Source organism: Meleagris gallopavo, chromosome 12 (genome assembly GCF_000146605.3).
Source record: "Meleagris gallopavo isolate NT-WF06-2002-E0010 breed Aviagen turkey brand Nicholas breeding stock chromosome 12, Turkey_5.1, whole genome shotgun sequence".
Taxonomy (NCBI): domain Eukaryota; kingdom Metazoa; phylum Chordata; class Aves; order Galliformes; family Phasianidae; genus Meleagris; species Meleagris gallopavo.
Window position 1 is genome coordinate 18,298,957 of NC_015022.2, and position 18,361 is coordinate 18,317,317.

General features: G+C 46.4%; 1 protein-coding gene across 2 annotated transcripts in view; it reads left to right on the forward strand.

Annotated features, from left to right (window-relative positions):
- Positions 1-17,565, forward strand: part of MAP2K5 (mitogen-activated protein kinase kinase 5) — a 111,073-nt gene extending 93,508 nt beyond the window's left edge. For both annotated transcript variants that reach the window (XM_010717608.1, XM_031555358.1), the window contains one exon: positions 17,052-17,565. In XM_010717608.1, coding sequence (XP_010715910.1) covers positions 17,052-17,156 — 105 coding nt within the window. In that variant the 3' untranslated portion in view covers positions 17,157-17,565. The remainder of the gene's footprint in view (positions 1-17,051) is intronic.
- Positions 17,566-18,361: the final 796 nt, after the last annotated feature.

Genomic DNA, 18,361 nt, shown 5'->3' on the forward strand with positions numbered 1-18,361 from the left:
ATTATTATCATTAATTTTGTGGGGCTTGGGTTATTTTTTTGCATTTTCAGCATGTACAAATATAAACTATTTTGGGCTTGTGAAGCAATTGCACAGTTTCATAGAGCACACAAAAGGTGGAATTCTGATCCCAGTGCAATTGATGGATATTTTCCTGTTCCCTTTGTTGTGGCCAGAGCTGCACTTGTGATTTGGGCAGTCAATGCAGAACTTTCACAGGCAGCATCAATTTCCAGTCAGAACCATTTTGATGCTCGATACACCATTTTTTCAGTTTGTATAGCTGGGGATTACAGCTTGATGTAGGTCATGCCTTGTCATCATTTGCCAGCCTTAACCTTTCAAAATCTGAAGATTGAAAACCGGACATTTGGTCAAAGCAGTGTATTTTAACGACGTGCAGGAGCTCCTGTTTTCACTTATATTCACGTAAAATGGGATTAGATTGGCTACAGCAGGTTGAGTTAATGTGTAGCTTTGGTCTTCTCATAGAAGGGCTCTCAGCGTTGGAATCTGAGCTCAGAGACCTGTTCCTGTCATCGTTTCAGGAAGGTGAGGACAGGTTGCCTGCTCCCAGGATGGTCTGCCATGGCTGTGCATTTGGTGCACAGTACTGTTAGTGAGCTGCTAGAGAAATACAGAATATTTGCAGTAATTTCTGCTGGAGATAGGAGTTGTAGCCTGCTCTGACTCACATCAAATAGCTTTGATTTTCAAGGGTTTTGTTACTTTCTGTATGTTCTGCATTTCCTGTCACTTGGAGATTGGCGTAAAGTCATCATCATTTATTTTCTCTGCATTGAGTATGTAGAAATAATTTCAGCAGACTTCAGCGAGATACGGAACGTGTTTGCATCATTTCCTTTCTTGTTTACATTCTACAAACAACAAGGAAAGAAAAAACCCAATCTTTCTATTGCAGCCATTCTCTAGTTAAAGGCCAGTCTCCAGAAATGCCCTGGGGCAGGTAGTGCACGATCCAGACTAGTCTCAATTTAGACCCTGGCTAGTAAAGTGTTTAACTCTGGATCTCATTTTCAGGATATTAACTTCAATAGGTTTACCGTTGGAGTTAGGCACCCGCTGTAACACCTCAGCAGAATGAGGCCCTGAAGTTTCTCAGAGCCCCTCTGAGATGGTGATGGAAGGCTTCCGCTGCCTTATTTTGTCTTTTTTATTAACTTTTGATGGTTGGGAAATTCTTGCAGTTAGTCACATCTGAGAAAACTTGGAACAGGTTCTAGAAATGTAGACACATTTACCTTGTGCACTATTATGCTATGGCTGGATAGCTTAGCTATTAAAACAACAGAATAGGGTTTCATAAAACCTATATCTCTTTGTAAATGTATGTTTCAGTGATGCAATAGGCCTGCCACTTATAAATAAAACATCTGCAGATCTCACATACCCCCATAAGTATATATGTATGTTTGTAAGCAATAACACCACTCCAGGGTGTAGAGTCATAAAAATGAGGCCAAAGGGTGAGTGCCTGCAGTACCAGGGAAGTGCACAGATTTATCTTTACAACTACATGCCCTCGAGTGTGCTGGGCCCCTTTTAAGGAGGTATTTTGTAAAATAATTTTAAAATTATAGCTGCTCAGAAAAAAAAGAAAAAAAGAAGAAAAAAAAAAGCCTTCCCACTTGTTAAACAAAATCTTTTGTTTAACACATTTTTTCCCTTATGATACTTCCTAGTCAATTATAAATGAACGTGCAGCAGCAGCAAATACTAAAGCTCAAAGCAGGCTGCTGCTGGAAGGAAGGAGTGACCCCATCATTGCCTGCCGTGTGGCTGAGCCCCAGCAGCTGCTCTCAATTCCCTCCTGCAGTGGGATGGGCTCCCAGGACATGGCATGCTCCTGCAGCGTGTTTGCTGGGAGCTCAGCGGTTGCTCTCCAGACAAATTCCTGCACTTAGCCAGTCTTGTCAAGGAGCACTTTATTTGTAATATCCATATGTAAATATACATATGTATTTCACATACATCAATCATAGGGGTTGGAAGGGACCTCCAGAGATCATCGAGTCCAAGTCCATTTCTATATCTATCTACAGATATCTATAAGAATCATAGAATCATTGAGGCTGGAAAAGACCTCTAAGATCATCTAACCTAACCATTGGCCCGTCCCCACCAGCACAAGCATACTGAACATGCATATTCACATGGCTATATACATTTCCGTGCTTAGTTAGAGAACAAGGCCAAACCAAAAGCTGTTAAATATCCTCTGAATTCTTAAATTACTGACCAAAACAGCCTTTCTAGTTTCCCCTCCTCCGTTTCCTAAACTTCCCTTGTAATTCTGATGGATATCTCTGTATTAACAAGCAGTGGGTAGAGTGATACAGATACTATCAGCGAAATCCTGGAGCTCTCAAGGTCAGCTTACCATTGATTTCAGTGAAAGCAGGATTTCATGTTGTTCATTGTTTTGATTTAAAGGAAATGTACTGGCAAGGATGAAAGGTGTAACACATTATCATCGTTAGCTTCAGACAAAACAGCAGAGTGCAGATTTTGTCCCCTATGGACATTAACCGTACTGGAAGTCACTATTTTGTAACCAATTTAGTATAATTAAAGACTGGAAGCAAAATGAAGGGAGCAGAACATCAATCTTGTTCTGCTCTCCTGATAATCAGCGGATTGTTAAAGGCATTTTAAGAGCTGGCTCACAATACCTGGAGTGCCACGTTGGCGACTCCAGCAAAGTCGTAGGGCTGCAGCAGGGATGCTTTTACCCTGCCTGTCGTGTTAGGAAGGGCACTGTGCACATCTTGTTAGAAAACAGGGCCAAAGCCAAGGCTGTGTGAAATACCTGTATCAACTTTCTGTATCTACACGTACTCTCTCTTATATACCCATCCACACAAAAAATGCCTAACGCTGGTTTCTCTGTGTACATAATCAGCAATTTAATTGTGCCACAGTATCTCCAGTTAGCCCACTTCTTCCACGGGAGTACAAATGAGAGATTTCACCCAGCAGTTGGCAAGTGGTCCATTCCAGAGTGGGAGTGATCTTTGTAATTCACTGGTGGTTTTTCTGAACCTTGTTCTTACTGTGTCTCCTCTTCTGCCTCCAATTTCTTCTTAAGAGGAAGGCACAGAGTCAGTGGAACTTGTGTTGCAGTGCTGTGGAAGGCTGAGCAGCATCACAGCGCGTTCCTGCCCTTCTTCTCTTGCTTTCCACCGAGAAAAGGAAGATCTCAACAATTCTTTTCCATAAGGATTATTTTTTCCGTGAACTTGCTGTTTCCACGAACACCACAGAGCTGTCTGGCACTGCCAGCCAGGCTCCCAGGGGATCGTGGCACAGTGGAGCAGGGTGCCTGCATTGAGGGCGTGTGATGGGGCAGCACAGGGAAGGTTGCATCTCCTTGTGCCGAGCGTATGGGTGGGCATCCACATGCTGGTGCAGCTCAGGAAGCCGTAGATCTGACTGCATTTACAGTATTTTTCAGAAGCTTTCCATTCTAAGCTCTATTTAATGGAATCTATGCATAGTAAGTAATCAGGTCAGAGAGAAGCAACATCCCCTGTTTGAGATCAATCGCTGGCTAATACTTTATCTAGGCCACTTTATTATCTCATGCTGATTCCATTCCCATTCTCCTCCTCCTTTGTAGCATGCACTTCAGCTGTGGTAAAAGTACGTATCGCATACATATTAAAAACATATACCCATTCTATCTGTATGTAAATGTGTGAGACACAGCTGGATATTGCAGGAGTTTGATTTACTAATAGTTATTATCTGTTCTTGCTGTTCAGAGGCAAAGAGAGTTTCAGAAAACAAGCTAGCGCAGAAATTGCCTTTATGATATCACTATCTGCTTTGGTAATTGTTTAAAATCTCTCCTTTAGCTGGAAACTTGGCCTTTTATTTTGCAGATTGTATGTGCTTCTCAGAAAGCCAGCAGATTTGTTGACGCCTCTTGGTTTTTGTTAGTACAGCATTGAACTCTACCATGCTGCATCTGGCTGTATAAACGAAGGCGATTTGCTTAAAGAAATTGTATTTGAAATACCAGAAGTCAAGCATATAGAAGTCATTCCTTTGTGCTTCACATGAATGCATAAAAGTGCAGTTGTTAAGATGCTGTTTGGGTTTCTGAAAGGAAGTATTGGATGGGGAGAGGCTATGCTTTTGGCCCAGGATCCGGCCAGCGTTTGCTCTGGATTCCTTTTGCACCAATCTTCTCATTTTTGTTTAGGTCTCCAAATCACAGCTTCTAGTTTTTCTCCTTTTTAAAATTTAGATTATCAACGCTTCTTATGTCTGTGTTTTATCAGTTCAGAATTGAGTGACAGGTTGCATCTCCTCTGTGTCAAAAAACCTACTGTGTTGAAAACTGGCTGGTTGGGTGGTTGGTTGGTTGGCTGGTTGGGTGGTTGGTTGGTTGGCTGGTTGGGTGGTTGGTTGATTGGCTGGTTGGGTGGTTGATTGGTTGGGTGGGTGGTTGATTGGTTGGGTGGGTGGTTGGTTGGGTGGTGGTTGGTTGGTTGGTTGGGTGGGTGATTGGTTGGTTGGCTGCTACCTGGTGCAGTGCTGAAATGCCCTGTCCCTGTGCCTTCAGCAGTGCTTCTTTACACTTCAGGAGTGCCACTTAGGTCTTAGAAGCCACAGTAGGCATTTTTTCAGATAGATATTTGTTTTTATATTTAAGCGTGTATTTAAGGGTTTTTTTATTAAACTTAGGATATGTAGATTTTCAAAAATGGGTTCTGTCTGGGCGTTCCCTTATCCATAACAAATGTAGGAAATTGGAAGTGAGAAGCTTTTAAGCAGCAATATTTTATGTGGTGATATTCACTAGGGTCTGGCCAGTAGCATTTCTTACCAGGTAGAGCTAAGCTTGTGTGCAGCTTGTTGTGTTAGCCCATTGTTAGCAGCTGGTAGGAAACACTTTGTGCTTTCAGCAAGCAAGTGAAAGATCAGCATAATCCTACCTGAATTTTCATGTAAGCCTTCAGAATAAAGCCAATAATATCCTTCCACTCATGTTTCCAACTGAAGGTTTTCCCCAGCAGCTAATTTGGCATTGCAGCGGTGGCATCACTGAGTAGCTGAGATTGCTGAACAGATTGAGGTTTTCATGACCTTAACTTCTGAGAGGGAGCAGAGGGCTGTCTGCACTTGGCTTTTCACAGAGGCATTTAGTAAATCTTTTGAAGACAGCTTACAGATAAATGTTTTCTGTCTGGATGTTTATGCGTCATTGTTGGATCACACTGAGCCCAGAATTCTCACTCTTTGGCTGCTTGCAAACATTTGTTTTCCTGAGCCAGTGCAGGATCACCTATCAGAGGTGATTTGCCCAGAGAAGAATTGTCAGTTCTTGCACCTGTGATGGATAGCTTTGTTTGCAAACATTCAGACTCTCCTCTGTCGCAGTGATCCCAGTTCATTCACCCCATGACAAGGAGAAATTCTGACAGACACTGAAACACGTGCCAGATGGGAAGGAGAGGGCTCTTCTCTGATTTCCTAAGGAAACGAGCACGCAGCCAGGTACTTCAGCTGCTGTAAACATGATTAATATTAAACTGCATCTTCAGTCGTTCAATTTGTACACACAGTGGACAAGAAGTCCTGGATGAAATCCTGGCTATGCTGGAGTCAGCAAAGATTTTATATTGACTTCACTGATGGGATTTCAGTGGGACTCAGGGCGTTCCTGTTACTGTGTTTTGTCATCCTCCTTGGTCAGCTTGAGCTGGAGGAAAAATAGGTGTATTATTTCGGGTGGCTGCAGTGCTCAACCTATTCCCTTCTGCTGAAATAGAGGAAGGTGGGTTATGGATCTTCTGCTCTTTCTTTTTCCTTCTCTCTCTGCTGTTTCTGTCCTTAGGGATACGATTTGCTCTTCTTTGTCACTTGAGAAATCAGCTATTGAAATGGAGAAATACGTTCTATCGGTGTCGCTAAGTCCAGCAATTACAGCAGACTAAGATTGTGACAAGGTTAACTTCTGAGCAGTAGGGTTTTAAGGTGTTATATTCATTCTCTGTCTTCTGCAGTCCCACTGCACAACGTGCCACTGACTTTGTGCAGGAAATGTGAAATTCTGACTTTCTCTTACTAACATGCCCTAAAGCTGCACAACAAAGTGGCATTTTCCAGTGAGATGTGAAAAAGAGGACTTGAGCCGGCACGAAGAAGCATTGAAAATGTAAGGAAACGGGACAAAAACAAACTGGCAGCAATTTTGGGTGATACAGCTCAGATGATAGTTAATATTTTTGGTGACTTGAGTCTCCTGGGCTTTGCAGTTTAATTTGAGCAAATGTTTCATCTGGCACTTCTGGTGCTCCTGTAGCTCTCCAGACACTCGGGCAAATATTTACATCTCACTCATCTTGGTAGCACAATTGCAAGTCTTTCAGTTAAGTATCTGGAGACGTTGTGCTTTTATTGTTAGTGATACTTCTGTCTCTGTTCCCTTGCCTACGTATTGGCTGGACTAGATGATCTTAGTGGTCCTTCCAGCCTTTACGATTCCATGACGTTTATTAAAAATAGATCTGTGAATGCTTCCAAAGTGAAGCATATCTTCAACGCCAAGAATACCGTCCTTTCCTTTTGTTCCAAATTCATCACGGAATGCGCTGTAACGGCAGTTCTGGAAAGCTCTATGCAGTATTTATTTGTGTAATAAAACTGGAATTTTCCATTGATTCGAAGCCACCGGATGAATTCAAATTGCTGGCGTTTGTATAGAGCCAGCAGCGGTGGGCTGCGGCACCTCAGGACTATCCTGCAGTATTAAATAAGAGCAGTAATTGCCTATGAATGAGGAGAGCACGGAGCAGGGGTGCAGACAGGGCTTCCTCTGACCTGTGCGCATTGTGCCACAAATCCCTTAATCAGATTTGTGCCGCTTGATTCTTGCATCCACAGAAATTCAGCTGGAGGATCAGGGCCTGAAGTAGTAAAAAATCAATTAATACGACTTTCTAATCTGTGCGCTTGACAAAAACGCATATAAATAGGGGACATTTTTCTACTGAAGAGGGCCGCACTGAAAGATTGTTAATTGGATTTTCATTGTGATTGACAGCACTCGATTATGACAGTAACTTTATTTGGCTGGACTGTTAGAGCCCTCTTGTTGGGATTTCTTCCATCAAAGCTCTTTTTCATCCGCTGAATTCCCGGTGGAGCTGCGGTGGCTGTGAAAGAGCCTTTTAGCACCTTTGTTGCAGCCATCCCTGGTGATGATTGGGCCCAGCTGGTAGCAGAGAGGAAAATGTCCCTCTCACAAAGAGGTTGTGTCTCCCGTCCCCACGGCTTCGATAATTTTAAGAGCCCCAGAAACCTGTTGAGGATTAGAAGTAGCTTTAGATGTGAAATGAGTGTTAAGTATTAGTAATCGGGAGATTAGGGCCCCGGGGACAATGGGAGATAAACAACTGCAATTAAGGCAAATCTGCCAGAGTAAACAAAATTTAGCAGAAACAGATGCCCTAACCATTTTGGGGGATTGATTGGAGGGCACCGAGGAATCGATTTTTGTCTTGTTTACACTTCCAAACCCCTGTGATAAACCGGGAGGCTAAATATTTCATAGCGCCTGATTTTAGTTAATTTTTTTCCAGCTCCTCACAGTGGGTCTGCGCTCGTCTAACAGTGACCAGGCCTGAGTTTATTCTGCGTTCACAGGGAGCAGCTAATTGTCTATGAAGGGCCCCTGTGTTTAAATGGGCTTGACAGGAATTTAAATTTTGTTTCAATCAACCTCCGTGCTCGCAGCCTGCTCCAGTTTCTAATTTTTAAATTAAAGATGATTTTTGAAGCCGTGGCTGCCGCAGAGCAGGGATGCACAGCTTTATGGAGGCTGCGACAGCAGAGCACGACGGCCCCAAAATGCACCCCGTCCCATCAACATCACTGCTCCGTCCTGTTCCGTGGCATGCACTGCGGTGTGGGCCGCTCGGCAAGGCCAGAGCATGAGAGGGGAAGGGTCTGGCAGGAATATTGAAACACGGTCATGGTGGCCTTGTGCCGGATTCAAAGGGATTTCTCTTTTTCCAAGCCAAGTGGTGATGGCGTGCTTTGTGCTCTCCGTGTTTTCCGTCGGGCTCCATGCATCTGTCTGCTCATGGCTCTGTGGCTGTGACACAGTTCAGCTCGATGCTATCTGTGTGCTTCAGCATTCAGCACTTGTTCTGTTTAATCTGTCAGCAAACGTTGGGATGTTTCTTTGCACGGATGGTGTTCAGCCGTGTGATGGGATGCAATACTATGGGGTACTTCTAAAGCCAACCCCATGGCATTTTCTACCCCAAGGTTGAAAACATTGAGGACGCTGTTTGAATTCTGTCCATCTCAGTAATTTTCTCTGTTAGCAGAAACCATTTCCTCAAAGCTTGTAGGAAGCATCTGGTTTTTTTCCTTCCTTTTATCCCTCTCTGGGAAGTGTGTTGGAAGGAAGTACTCCTTCCTCAATTTTTGGTGTTTGACTCTCTCTGGTCGGTGGTGTGCTTGCAGGGAGCCACAAGCTGGAGCACACTGCTCAGGAGGCATCTGCATCAACGTTTGAGTTCGGCTCAGGTGCGCATTCTTGGTCTGAATCTCCAGATCTTTCAGAGCTGCCAGCCACACTTTCATTCCCATCACGGACAGCTCTCAAAGCTAATGAATCAAATTGATTTCAAATGAAACCAAAGCAGAGGATGTGCTCCAGGCACGCACCTCGTGCTCCGGCTGCAGACGGGTGCTGCGTCCGCAGAGCAGACCAGAACTGGTCAACAGCAAAACCTCCTCCATCCCCAAAACCCTGCACCAACCATTTCACTCTGCAGATCTGCTTCTGCTGTTGACAGCTTGCTAATGTTGACATAGCCTATCAGCCTTGGGCCACTCTCTCTATTCCTCTTCCACAGCTCTTCTTAACCTCAGCAACACTTGCAGAAGCGCTCTCCAATTATATTTTGGTTGCCTTTTATTTTTTTTTTTTAGGAGTCATCATGAAAAATACCTTTGCTGGGAGTGAGCTCGTTTTGTTAGCTGAGCACCAGGAGGCGTGCCAAGCACCGTTATCGGCTCCACAGCAAATAGCAAAAAAGCAGAACTGCTGTGGGAAGAACGATCTACAGATGGGCGAATAGATTCCACTGTGCCACAGCCAAAACCAGAGCTCTGTGTGAATTTTAGACCGGTATGCACCGCAGTGAGAGCATAGCACAAATCAGACCCACCCTGCACACAGCGTGGAGGAGCTGAGTTGCGTGCAGTCAGCTCTGTGCTACGGATGTCGGATGAGCCGCACTGGTTCTTGCTGACCTGGGATGCAAAACAAATGCTCTCTTGACTCTGAGTCTGGACACAGGGGTCAGGTTTATGGGGACTGCCTGGAGGGCTGCGGCCGATGCCCAGAGCCTCAGAGGAAGGTGGAAAAAAGAGCTTTAATCATCATGGAGGATGTGCGTTACTGTCTGAAAATGGAAATCCGGATGTGCTGCTGTGTGGGCAGCTCCTCTGTAGGTACAGGTTTTCAGGTTTAAGTTAAGCTGTTCTTCTTGGTCTCTCTGTGGTGCCTGATACGTTTTCTATCGCTATCTTAAATATCATTGGAGGGATAAAACCATTAGAGTGCTAATCTAGACAGCCGTGGTTCTACCATTGACCTAGGCTAATCTGCCTTTGCAATTTCAAGAAGTATGTTTGACTCCTCTGAAAGTAACCTTAAATTGTAGTCTTGTAAGAATTCCAGAGCTGTATCCTTCACTCCTTCTCCTAATGAGGTTATGACCAAATGCTCATTATAATTGCTTTAGACTCCTTTTAATTTTCAAGCTTATTAATCATAAGAAGAGTTATTTAAAATTGCATAAATTAATCTTAGATTAAAAGCCCATCAAAGCCTCGAAACAATTAAGAATAAGTAGGATTTCCCTGGGGCAGCAAGTTTTATTTTAATAGTGTAGTCAGGTGGATATCAGAACATTGAAGTATGGTAGTGATTAATGTATGCAAAATTTAAATGAGAGTTTTTAAATGGCAAATCTAAATCACATATTGACCTAACTGTAGGCTTTAACTGCACTGTCTGTCATATATTTAAACTGTTTAGTAATCAGCATTTTAATTACAGTGTATGTTCGGGAGGCCACGCAACAAACAGAACTCACCACTCTGACACTTTTAGCAAGCTGAGGCTGTGCTGCGACTGCTCAGCATAAGGGATGAGGAAAGAGCTCCGAGGAGATAACAGTACCTCGTTTTGCTTATAGATGTTTCCTTGTCCCTGCTTCACCTGCCCCCATAAAATGCCATGGGCTGATGCAGCTGCTGACCCTCTTTGCTGCCCCTGTTGTTCTCACAGGCAGAAGCTGCAGGTGGTGTCCCTGCAGGGTGGGAGATGCGGAGCAAACTTCATCTTCTGCATGCTTCTGTTTGGTGACCCTGGAGTCTCTGTCACCCCAAGCTCTGCAGACCTGTGTCTTTGGCAGTAGGGGATTTCAGTCTAACACCAGCTGAGAACAGGCTTACGGAGGTGCTGGAGTTTTCATTGAATGCAGTGAGAGGCCATCCTTGCCCTGAATAGTGGATGATTGGAATGAGGGGAGAGATCTGGGCTGGTAAATACTTGGTACCACATCAAACATGGCCATGCAAGTACATAAGAAGAGCTAAACTTGCTGTCGTTTGGCACCTGCAGTCCCAACACTGCAGGAATAGCACAGGAGAGGCTGGAGCTGTCATTTCTGGGGAACTGTGTCTATTCAAGAAAGGGTTGACCTTGCTGGAGCTTTCGGAAACTGGGACATGCTTTCTGGACTCCCAGCCACTGCCTTCCCAATCACCTGTCCTGTTCCCTAAGGGTCACCCATCATGGCCAGAACACGTGCTGACATTGCAGAAGTACAGCAAGGGGTGTAACGGGTGGATCACAAATAGTGTCTTTCAGGGTCTTTCCACCCATGCATACATCCTGTGTCTCCACAGGGCAGCGAGAGTGTTTGAAGCCCTCTGATTTTTTACCCTGCTCGAACCTTGAGCAATGGAGAGAAGGTGGCTGCACAGAGCAGCCCAGGGAGGGCTCTGACACCACTGTGCCTGAGAATTAACAATATTCTGGGAGTCGACGGCAAAGTATTGGCCTGAGGATTCCTCGCTGCTATTCCTGGCTGTGGGAGCAGAAATCGGCCTCGTGGAGAGCTAGCACAGATAATTAGAGCAGCGTCTAGTTTGGCTTGTCCTTGGGGGCAGAAGCTCTAGATGTGAAATCCTGCTCTGCTGGAGGAGGTGGCAGAGCAATGACATCCTGCGTGTGCTGAGGACAGCAGAGGTGGGAACACAGGTCAGCGTGGGGTGCTTTGTGTTACTCGAGTGCTTTGTCTCTCCACGTGTCCTGGGAAGGAGCTCCAGGGCTGAGGTTTCTGATGGTTGTTTTGGAGGTCTGACTTGTGTTCCCATTAAGCATGTGAATGAGCAGAATTTCCTCTCGAGCACGTGCCCTCAGTTAAATACAAACAGCATACGAACAGTGGTAGCAATGGGAGAACGAGCTGGGGTGATAACTGTGGTGCACTCTTTGCAGCGAAGTTCTTGTTTTCCGAACCTGCAGGGCTCACATTCCTTCAGACAGCCAGGGATGAGTTGTTGCTTGGATTTAGTGTTGCACTCCGGCAGTCTGACCATCCCAGCTGCCTTGGGAGCAGAAGCAGTGCCGTGTTTGGGTCATGTTTAACGGTGCTTCGTCAGGGATGAGGGGACGGCAGGAGGAGCAGAGATGTCCAGATTCCATTTTATTCTTAAAAGATGCCCCAGTTCTTGTGCTTTGTGCAGAAAAAATCTCTGTGTTGAGGCATCTGATGCACGCAAGACACCCAGTGCTGCAAGGCAGTGCCATGCTGTTCCTAATATTGGCTAATAAACTGCTGCATTGTCTTCTCCCTCCCCCTTATAAAGTGGCATCGGAGTCGCATGTTAAGCGGAGAGTGAGCTTCCCTTAAAGCAGCCTGTAGCCATCAGTAATATTTATTTTCTCTATTTGTTTTAAGCCTGTGAAGACTGTGGTTTTCTCCATACTGTCCTGATGGAGCCCTGACCAGCAAGCGTGCAGTGCCCCTAGCCCTAATGTGCCATTAATGATAGGTTAATGTACAGTATAATGTTTTTTGGACTATGGGTTCATTACACTTCTGAGTGCAAGGTCCTTCTGCAGAGCGCCCAAGGTCCCATTGCATTATATCATGCAATAAAAATACCCTTTTCATATCACACGCTAATAAACTGTATTTGAAATGCTGTCTAAGGGCACTGCCATCGTCTTGATAGTCCGTGTCTGCAACAGTTGGGATCTTTTTATTATGGTTTTTTGTGTGTGTGTGATGCCCAATTCAGTTTTTTAAAGGAAACGAGTAATTTGTCGGTGCTTCTTTGTAATAAATGGGACCCAGTCCTTTCACTGCGTAGTCTTTGGGGGGGGGTCCTTGAAACAAGAGGATTGTGCTGTGTGCTTTGTGCTTGAGAAGACCTCTGGGATGGCTGGAGAGCCATGGTAGTGTGCCCATCCCTGTGCCATCCAAAAACGTTGTGTAGCAGAGGAGCTCCTCTGTGGGAGTGCGAAGTGTGGCTGAAACCACGGAACTTTTCCCCTTGAATAATGGCCGTTTAATTGACTGGGCTAAATGATTGATGGTGCGTGGGCAATGGGTTGGAATTACCAGGGCTGTGTGCTCAGGGGGGCACTGCCCTTTTAATTTCATGTCAGATATTTAAATCCTTTCTCTCTCCCTCTGCACGGCGCTTCCCTCGGAAAGAGTTAACCTGCCTGGTGGGACACTGCAGCGCAGGGAACGTACTCTTTATCAAAGGAACGAGATGAGACAAGTTCATTTAAAAAGCCTGGTTTGTCATTGTTTATCTAATTTTCAGCGTTGACACACAAAATTAAGCGGGCTGACACTCACTGCAGCCCCGTCCTGCCTGACCTTTCCAGCTCCTCTGCTTCCCCTCCCGCAGCAGTGGCTGCTTGTCGTGCCAGACCCCAGCCGGGGGTGGGGATGATATTCTGGGGGCTTTTCAGTGTGTTTTCTGCTGCCTGGGCCTCCTGGCTGTGCTGGTTGCCACGTGGGTTTAGTGCTGAGGGTTTATAGAATCATGGAATGAGTTGGGAGAGAGACCTCAAAGGTCGTCTCGTTCCAACCACCCTGCTGCAAATGGGCATTTGTGCAAAGTATGGGGAGAAGACTGAGCACAAGCACAGTATGCCAATAAAGACGTGCCGATAATTTCAGGTTGGATATTAGGAAAAATGCATTCTCAGAAAGAGCAGTGCTGCACAGCACAGCTGCCCAGGGAGAGGTGGGTCCCTATCCCAGGGTTGCTCCAGAACCATGGAAATGTGGCACTTGGGGACATGGTCAGCGGGTTTGGGTTGGGCTTGGTCTTCTCAGAAGTCTTTTCCAGCCTTAGTGATTCTGTGATTCAATGAAACGTAGGCCTAGGGCAGGTCTGATGGGCTCATGCTTTGTCCACAATTCTGTACTGCTCTTTGTGTGCATTTGTGGCAGGTGTGATGCAGCAGCAAGGTGCTGCTGAGCGAGGCCGGGTATCAGGAGCAGCACTGATTTGAGGCTGTGCACGGACCTGGTGCATCCTCCTAGTTCTCAGTGCCTGACCTGAGCACACTGGGGGCTGCCCACCAGTACAGGTCCCACTAGCACTGTAGTCTGAGAAAATTCCTCTCTGGAGCAGTGGAAAACAAGATAAACCCAAAGAATGGTTTCAAGTTAAACTTCTTTCTAGGAAGGGAAGTGCGTAAAAGGTGGGGTTTTCCATGGAGTAACACCACAAAACAAAGCAGAGGGTGTGAGCAACATGGCTCACTGACATCTTAAACACCTCGTAGCCTGCATTCTTCCCCTGCATGTTGGAAGTAGCTGAACTGCATGGATATACCAGGCATGAGATGCCTTCCTCTGCAGGGAGTCTCTCCATCGTAAAGGAGATTCATGGGAGAAGCGGACTGTCTTTAATAGCTTTGTTTTAATTGCCCCAATGCATCTGCTCTTCCTTGTCTGTGGGCTCCGTTGTTTCTCCCTAGTTCTCACTGGTGTCCTTGGCTGCTTTTTTGTTTAAGAGGCCAGACGGGTACCTCTAGGCTGTGTTGCTTAGAATAAGCCTTTACCTTTATGTGCACTTTTGCACCCACCGTACCACGATGCTGTGCAGAACACACTCACACTGATTCTTTCAGCACTCAGTGAGGCAGCAGAAGCCAAGTATTCCCTTTTTTCCGTATGCTGGGGGAGACTCTGCAGCTTTGTGAAGGTCACGCTGGAAAGTACATGGAATATCTGCAGGATCCTGTCCCTGGGGAGCAGGTTGTGCTCCTTCCGAAGGTTTCCATGGGTAGAATCAAGGAATATTTCAAAGAACGGCAATATTTCACAATGCGTTTGTTTACTAAACCCGTAAGGCGTGTGCAGGAAGGGATAAAAAATAAGTTGTGGCCTTTCTGTAGCATTGTTCCTGATGTTAGACATTCAAGACCAAAGCTAAAGATTTCTGATAGCCAGGTGTTGGGAGGGAAGAGACGTTGTCCATATGCTCAGTGCCGCGAGCATCTGTGTACTCAAATGCATCATTTTAAGCTCATCCATCTTCTGCTGTAGCATCGAGCTGGCTGCTGCCATCGTCAGACTCTCAGATGGGCTGTGGTACCCCTGGGAGTGCTCCTCGGTGGCCATTTCCCAAGCAGAGCTCACGTGTGTCCATGTGGGTGCAAAATTCAGAGCTCTGACAAATGTGAAGTTGTTCTCTGCAGCCCAGAACGGCTGAAAGGAAGCGATCTGCTTCCTCAAAAATAAATATAAAGAAGAAAAAAAAGATTGAATTGGGGGGGGGAAATATCCATTTCTGCAGCGGTTACAAAGAGCAAATTTAGAAAGATTGATCACAGTGGCAGAGAGCGATGCTCAGTTCCAGAGGCCTGAGATAAAGGTCAGGGCTGGTGGCTTGAGCCTGGTGGGAAGCACTGACAATCTGAGCAGGGAGAGCAAGTTCCTGGAGCTGACTTTGCTTTGGGAAGCTCTTGTGTCTCCGTGTTTGTTCTGTGCATCGTTGTGGGAATGAGTTCCTGAAGGTGAAGGAAACAACTGGCTCCCAGCAGTGACTGAGTTCACCTTTATGTGTCAGTTAGCAAAGTCTTGCCTCCTACTGTGTTATTTCTCCATTCGCACGGTGGAGGAGTCCCATTTGTACCACTGGGATGGCACAGAAGAGGTTGTGATGTGAGAATAGATAAAGACCAAGTGACCGCCAGCCCTGCTTGTCCAGGGATCGTGCAGAGCAATCCTGGTGTCCTCCTGCAAGGCACTGAGCCCTGCAGCACCTCTGGCAGCTCTGGATCTGGACCCCATAGAACTGAGATGGATTTGTGCTGGGCTCTGCTGTGTGTGTGGAGGTCACCCTGCCTTGTGCATTGCCCCTTCTGTGCATTTCCCATTCCTTGCACTGCCTTTGCCCAAAGCCCATGGAAGGCCATCATGGATGCAGCCATCCCACAGGGTCGAAGCGTCTCGCACTTCCTCCCTCCGTCGTGTAGATCGTGACGTCTTTTATCCCTGCAGCTCCTCTGTTCTGGCCCTGGCCTGCAGAGTGTTTTATTGCTTTGGGTTGGCACTGCGAGGATTTATGGTGCTCCGTTCAGCCCGGTGCTGCCTCGTGGCTCTGCTCAGTGCCATCCTGCCCTGCTGACCCCTGCATCCCAGGCACAGTGCGCCCAACGCCGCTGTGCCAGCACTGCATCACTGTCCCCGAGGGTCCCCACATCAACACTGGTTACTTTCAGGCGCTGTTTGCAAGAGCTGTGAAGTTTAGTGTTGCAAAAACCGAGCTGCTTTTGAGTGATTTGGAGGAGAGGTTTTCATCATCTGTGATGGTTTCTCCTGGCGATTGCTTTCTTTCAGCCATTTATGTAATTGCGGTACTTGGTTTCCTGTGGATTTTTATACTTCATTTGAGATTCATCCGAAGATGGCATGTTCCCATCTCTAGGAATGGGGCCAGATTGAGCTGCCTAAGCTGGCTGCTGAAACTGCACGCTGTATTCCTGTTCTGATTTTCTGAGGTGTCTCAGCCTGTAACAGCCCTACGATTCCATGGGGCAGTGTGTTGTACAGCCATCCCTCTTTCCATCATACGTTCGTTCCCGCAGTGGCTTCTCATGAAGGCCTGTTGGAGTCGTGCATAGGTGAGATTTCAGTTTCTTTGTCAAGTGTTGGCTCCAAAGGCCACACACAGCTCACGTCCTGCTGCAGCTGCAGTGTAACACTTGGAGGGATATGGCACTTTCTGTGTGATTCATACAACCCTAAGAGTGAGGGGTGCACACAGAGTAAGGTGTGGGATTTGTACTGACTCAAGTCAAGGGTGCAAATACATGTGTACATGGCATTGCTACGAGTGTGTGTTCATGGTGGCATGATTCAGGCAATGCTCCTATATAGGGGAAGCATTTTGGAGTGTAACCCAGTTGGACAATTTCCTTTAGACAAAGGGTTGGGTTGGATTACCATTGGGTTGTGTTGCGTTAGGTTGGGTTGGATTGGATTGGGTTAGGTTGGATGATGTTAGATTGGGTTGGGTTATGTTAGGTTACATTGGGTTATGTTGGACTGGATTGGGTTTTTGGGTTGGGTTGGGTCATGTTTGGTTGGGTTAGTTTGGGTTGGGTTGGATTATATTGGGTTGGGTTGGGTTGGGTTACTTTGGGTTGGGTTGTGAAGTTACATTGGAGTCGCACAAAGGGGCTATCAAAGGGAGAAAATTAAGAGATTGTGGACCTTTAAAACCTGCGGATCAGTGACCTCAGTGAAGAGCTTGGAGTCCTCCAGCCTCCTCTTTTCTGTATCAATGATGAACATGGATAATATGCATCCAGCTGAAAGTTCACTGATTGAAATCCCATTTTCATTGCAACCACAGAATTTTCCAATGTATTTTTTCTAAAACAATGAATGAGACAAACTCTCTCAGGGAGAGCTGTGTCTGTTGGCTAACCCTTCCTGTCCCATTTGCAGGGCCACCCGTTCATCGTGCAGTACAACGACGGCCATGCAGAGGTGGTTTCCATGTGGGTGTGCAGGACGCTGGAGGAGCGGCGCTCGGCGCAGGGCGCACCGTGAGCTGCTGGGTCGTGGGACAGAGCTTTGGGCTCCCACCCATCTGGGTCATATTGTGCTAAAAAGCAACAAGATCTTTTGGGATGTTTGTTGTTGCTTTCCTCCCTCCCGCGCAGACACGTTAAGGAATTCCCTTCACACATTTCTCTTGTTTAATGTCTTCAAATTAATCTTCAGTTAAACTGTACACAGCCTTAAAGCGAGTATTTTATATCTCTATTTTTTTGTTATTGAATGTATTGTATATTTCGTGGCTCCAGAGTATTTTTGAACTCTTAGTTTTGCTATTGAATGGCTGACCAGCAGACTGTTCCGAGGTCTGGAGGAGGAGCTGTTGGCTGTCTGGGGAGCGTGGACATCCACAAAACACCTGTTTGAAATGGGTTTGGTATTTTTAAGGAAAAAAAAAAAAGAAGAAGAAGGGAGAGCGTGGAGTTGTTCGTCCTGGGAAGAGGCGATCACCTCACTGCAGTACAAGCATTGCAGGGGCATTGGTCGTGGTGTCCTTGGATGGCAGGTGGTGTGCAGGGCTGCTGCCATGCCAGGGTGCATCCCATCGTGGGGACAGAGCCTGTGCTGAGGGACGGAGCTGCGTGCCCTCAGGCTGTGGTTTCACTGACAGCCACAGTTAGTGGCTCATCTCCCCACGGCTGGGAGCACACAGCAGCCCCCGGCACATAACAGCAGTGCCTCTGATGTGGGGCACGGTGTGAGCAGGGGGGGGAACGCTGTGCCCAGGTGTCCCTGCCCCAAACCCTTGTGCTCTATGGGCAGGGATGGGCACAGCACTCACTGCCATCGTGCAGAGCGCCCGGCTGTGCTCCCAATGGAACAGGAACACTTCCATCATCTCCGCCGTGTGCTTGCTGTCCCTGCCATCCCTGTGTACGTTTGGCACACAATCAATCCTTATGTTAAGGCACTGGAGGAGCAGAGGGCAGAATGCACTGTGGGAGCTGAGGGTTTGCTCAGCAAACTGCACACCGCTGTGGCTTGGGCAGGGGGGGAGGGTGGGGGTTTCCTTTGCTCGTTTTTGCATTAGAAATAAACTTTTGCTATAAGAAAAGCTCAGGTGGTGTATTCTATACCAGCAGCTTTAAGAAAAAAAAAACAGTGAAAAATTCCTCCCCAGTCCATGCAAATCGTAAACGTTCCTTTGAAAAAGACTTTGCTTCCTTCCTTGGAGGGATCATTCGTCTTCTTTTGAA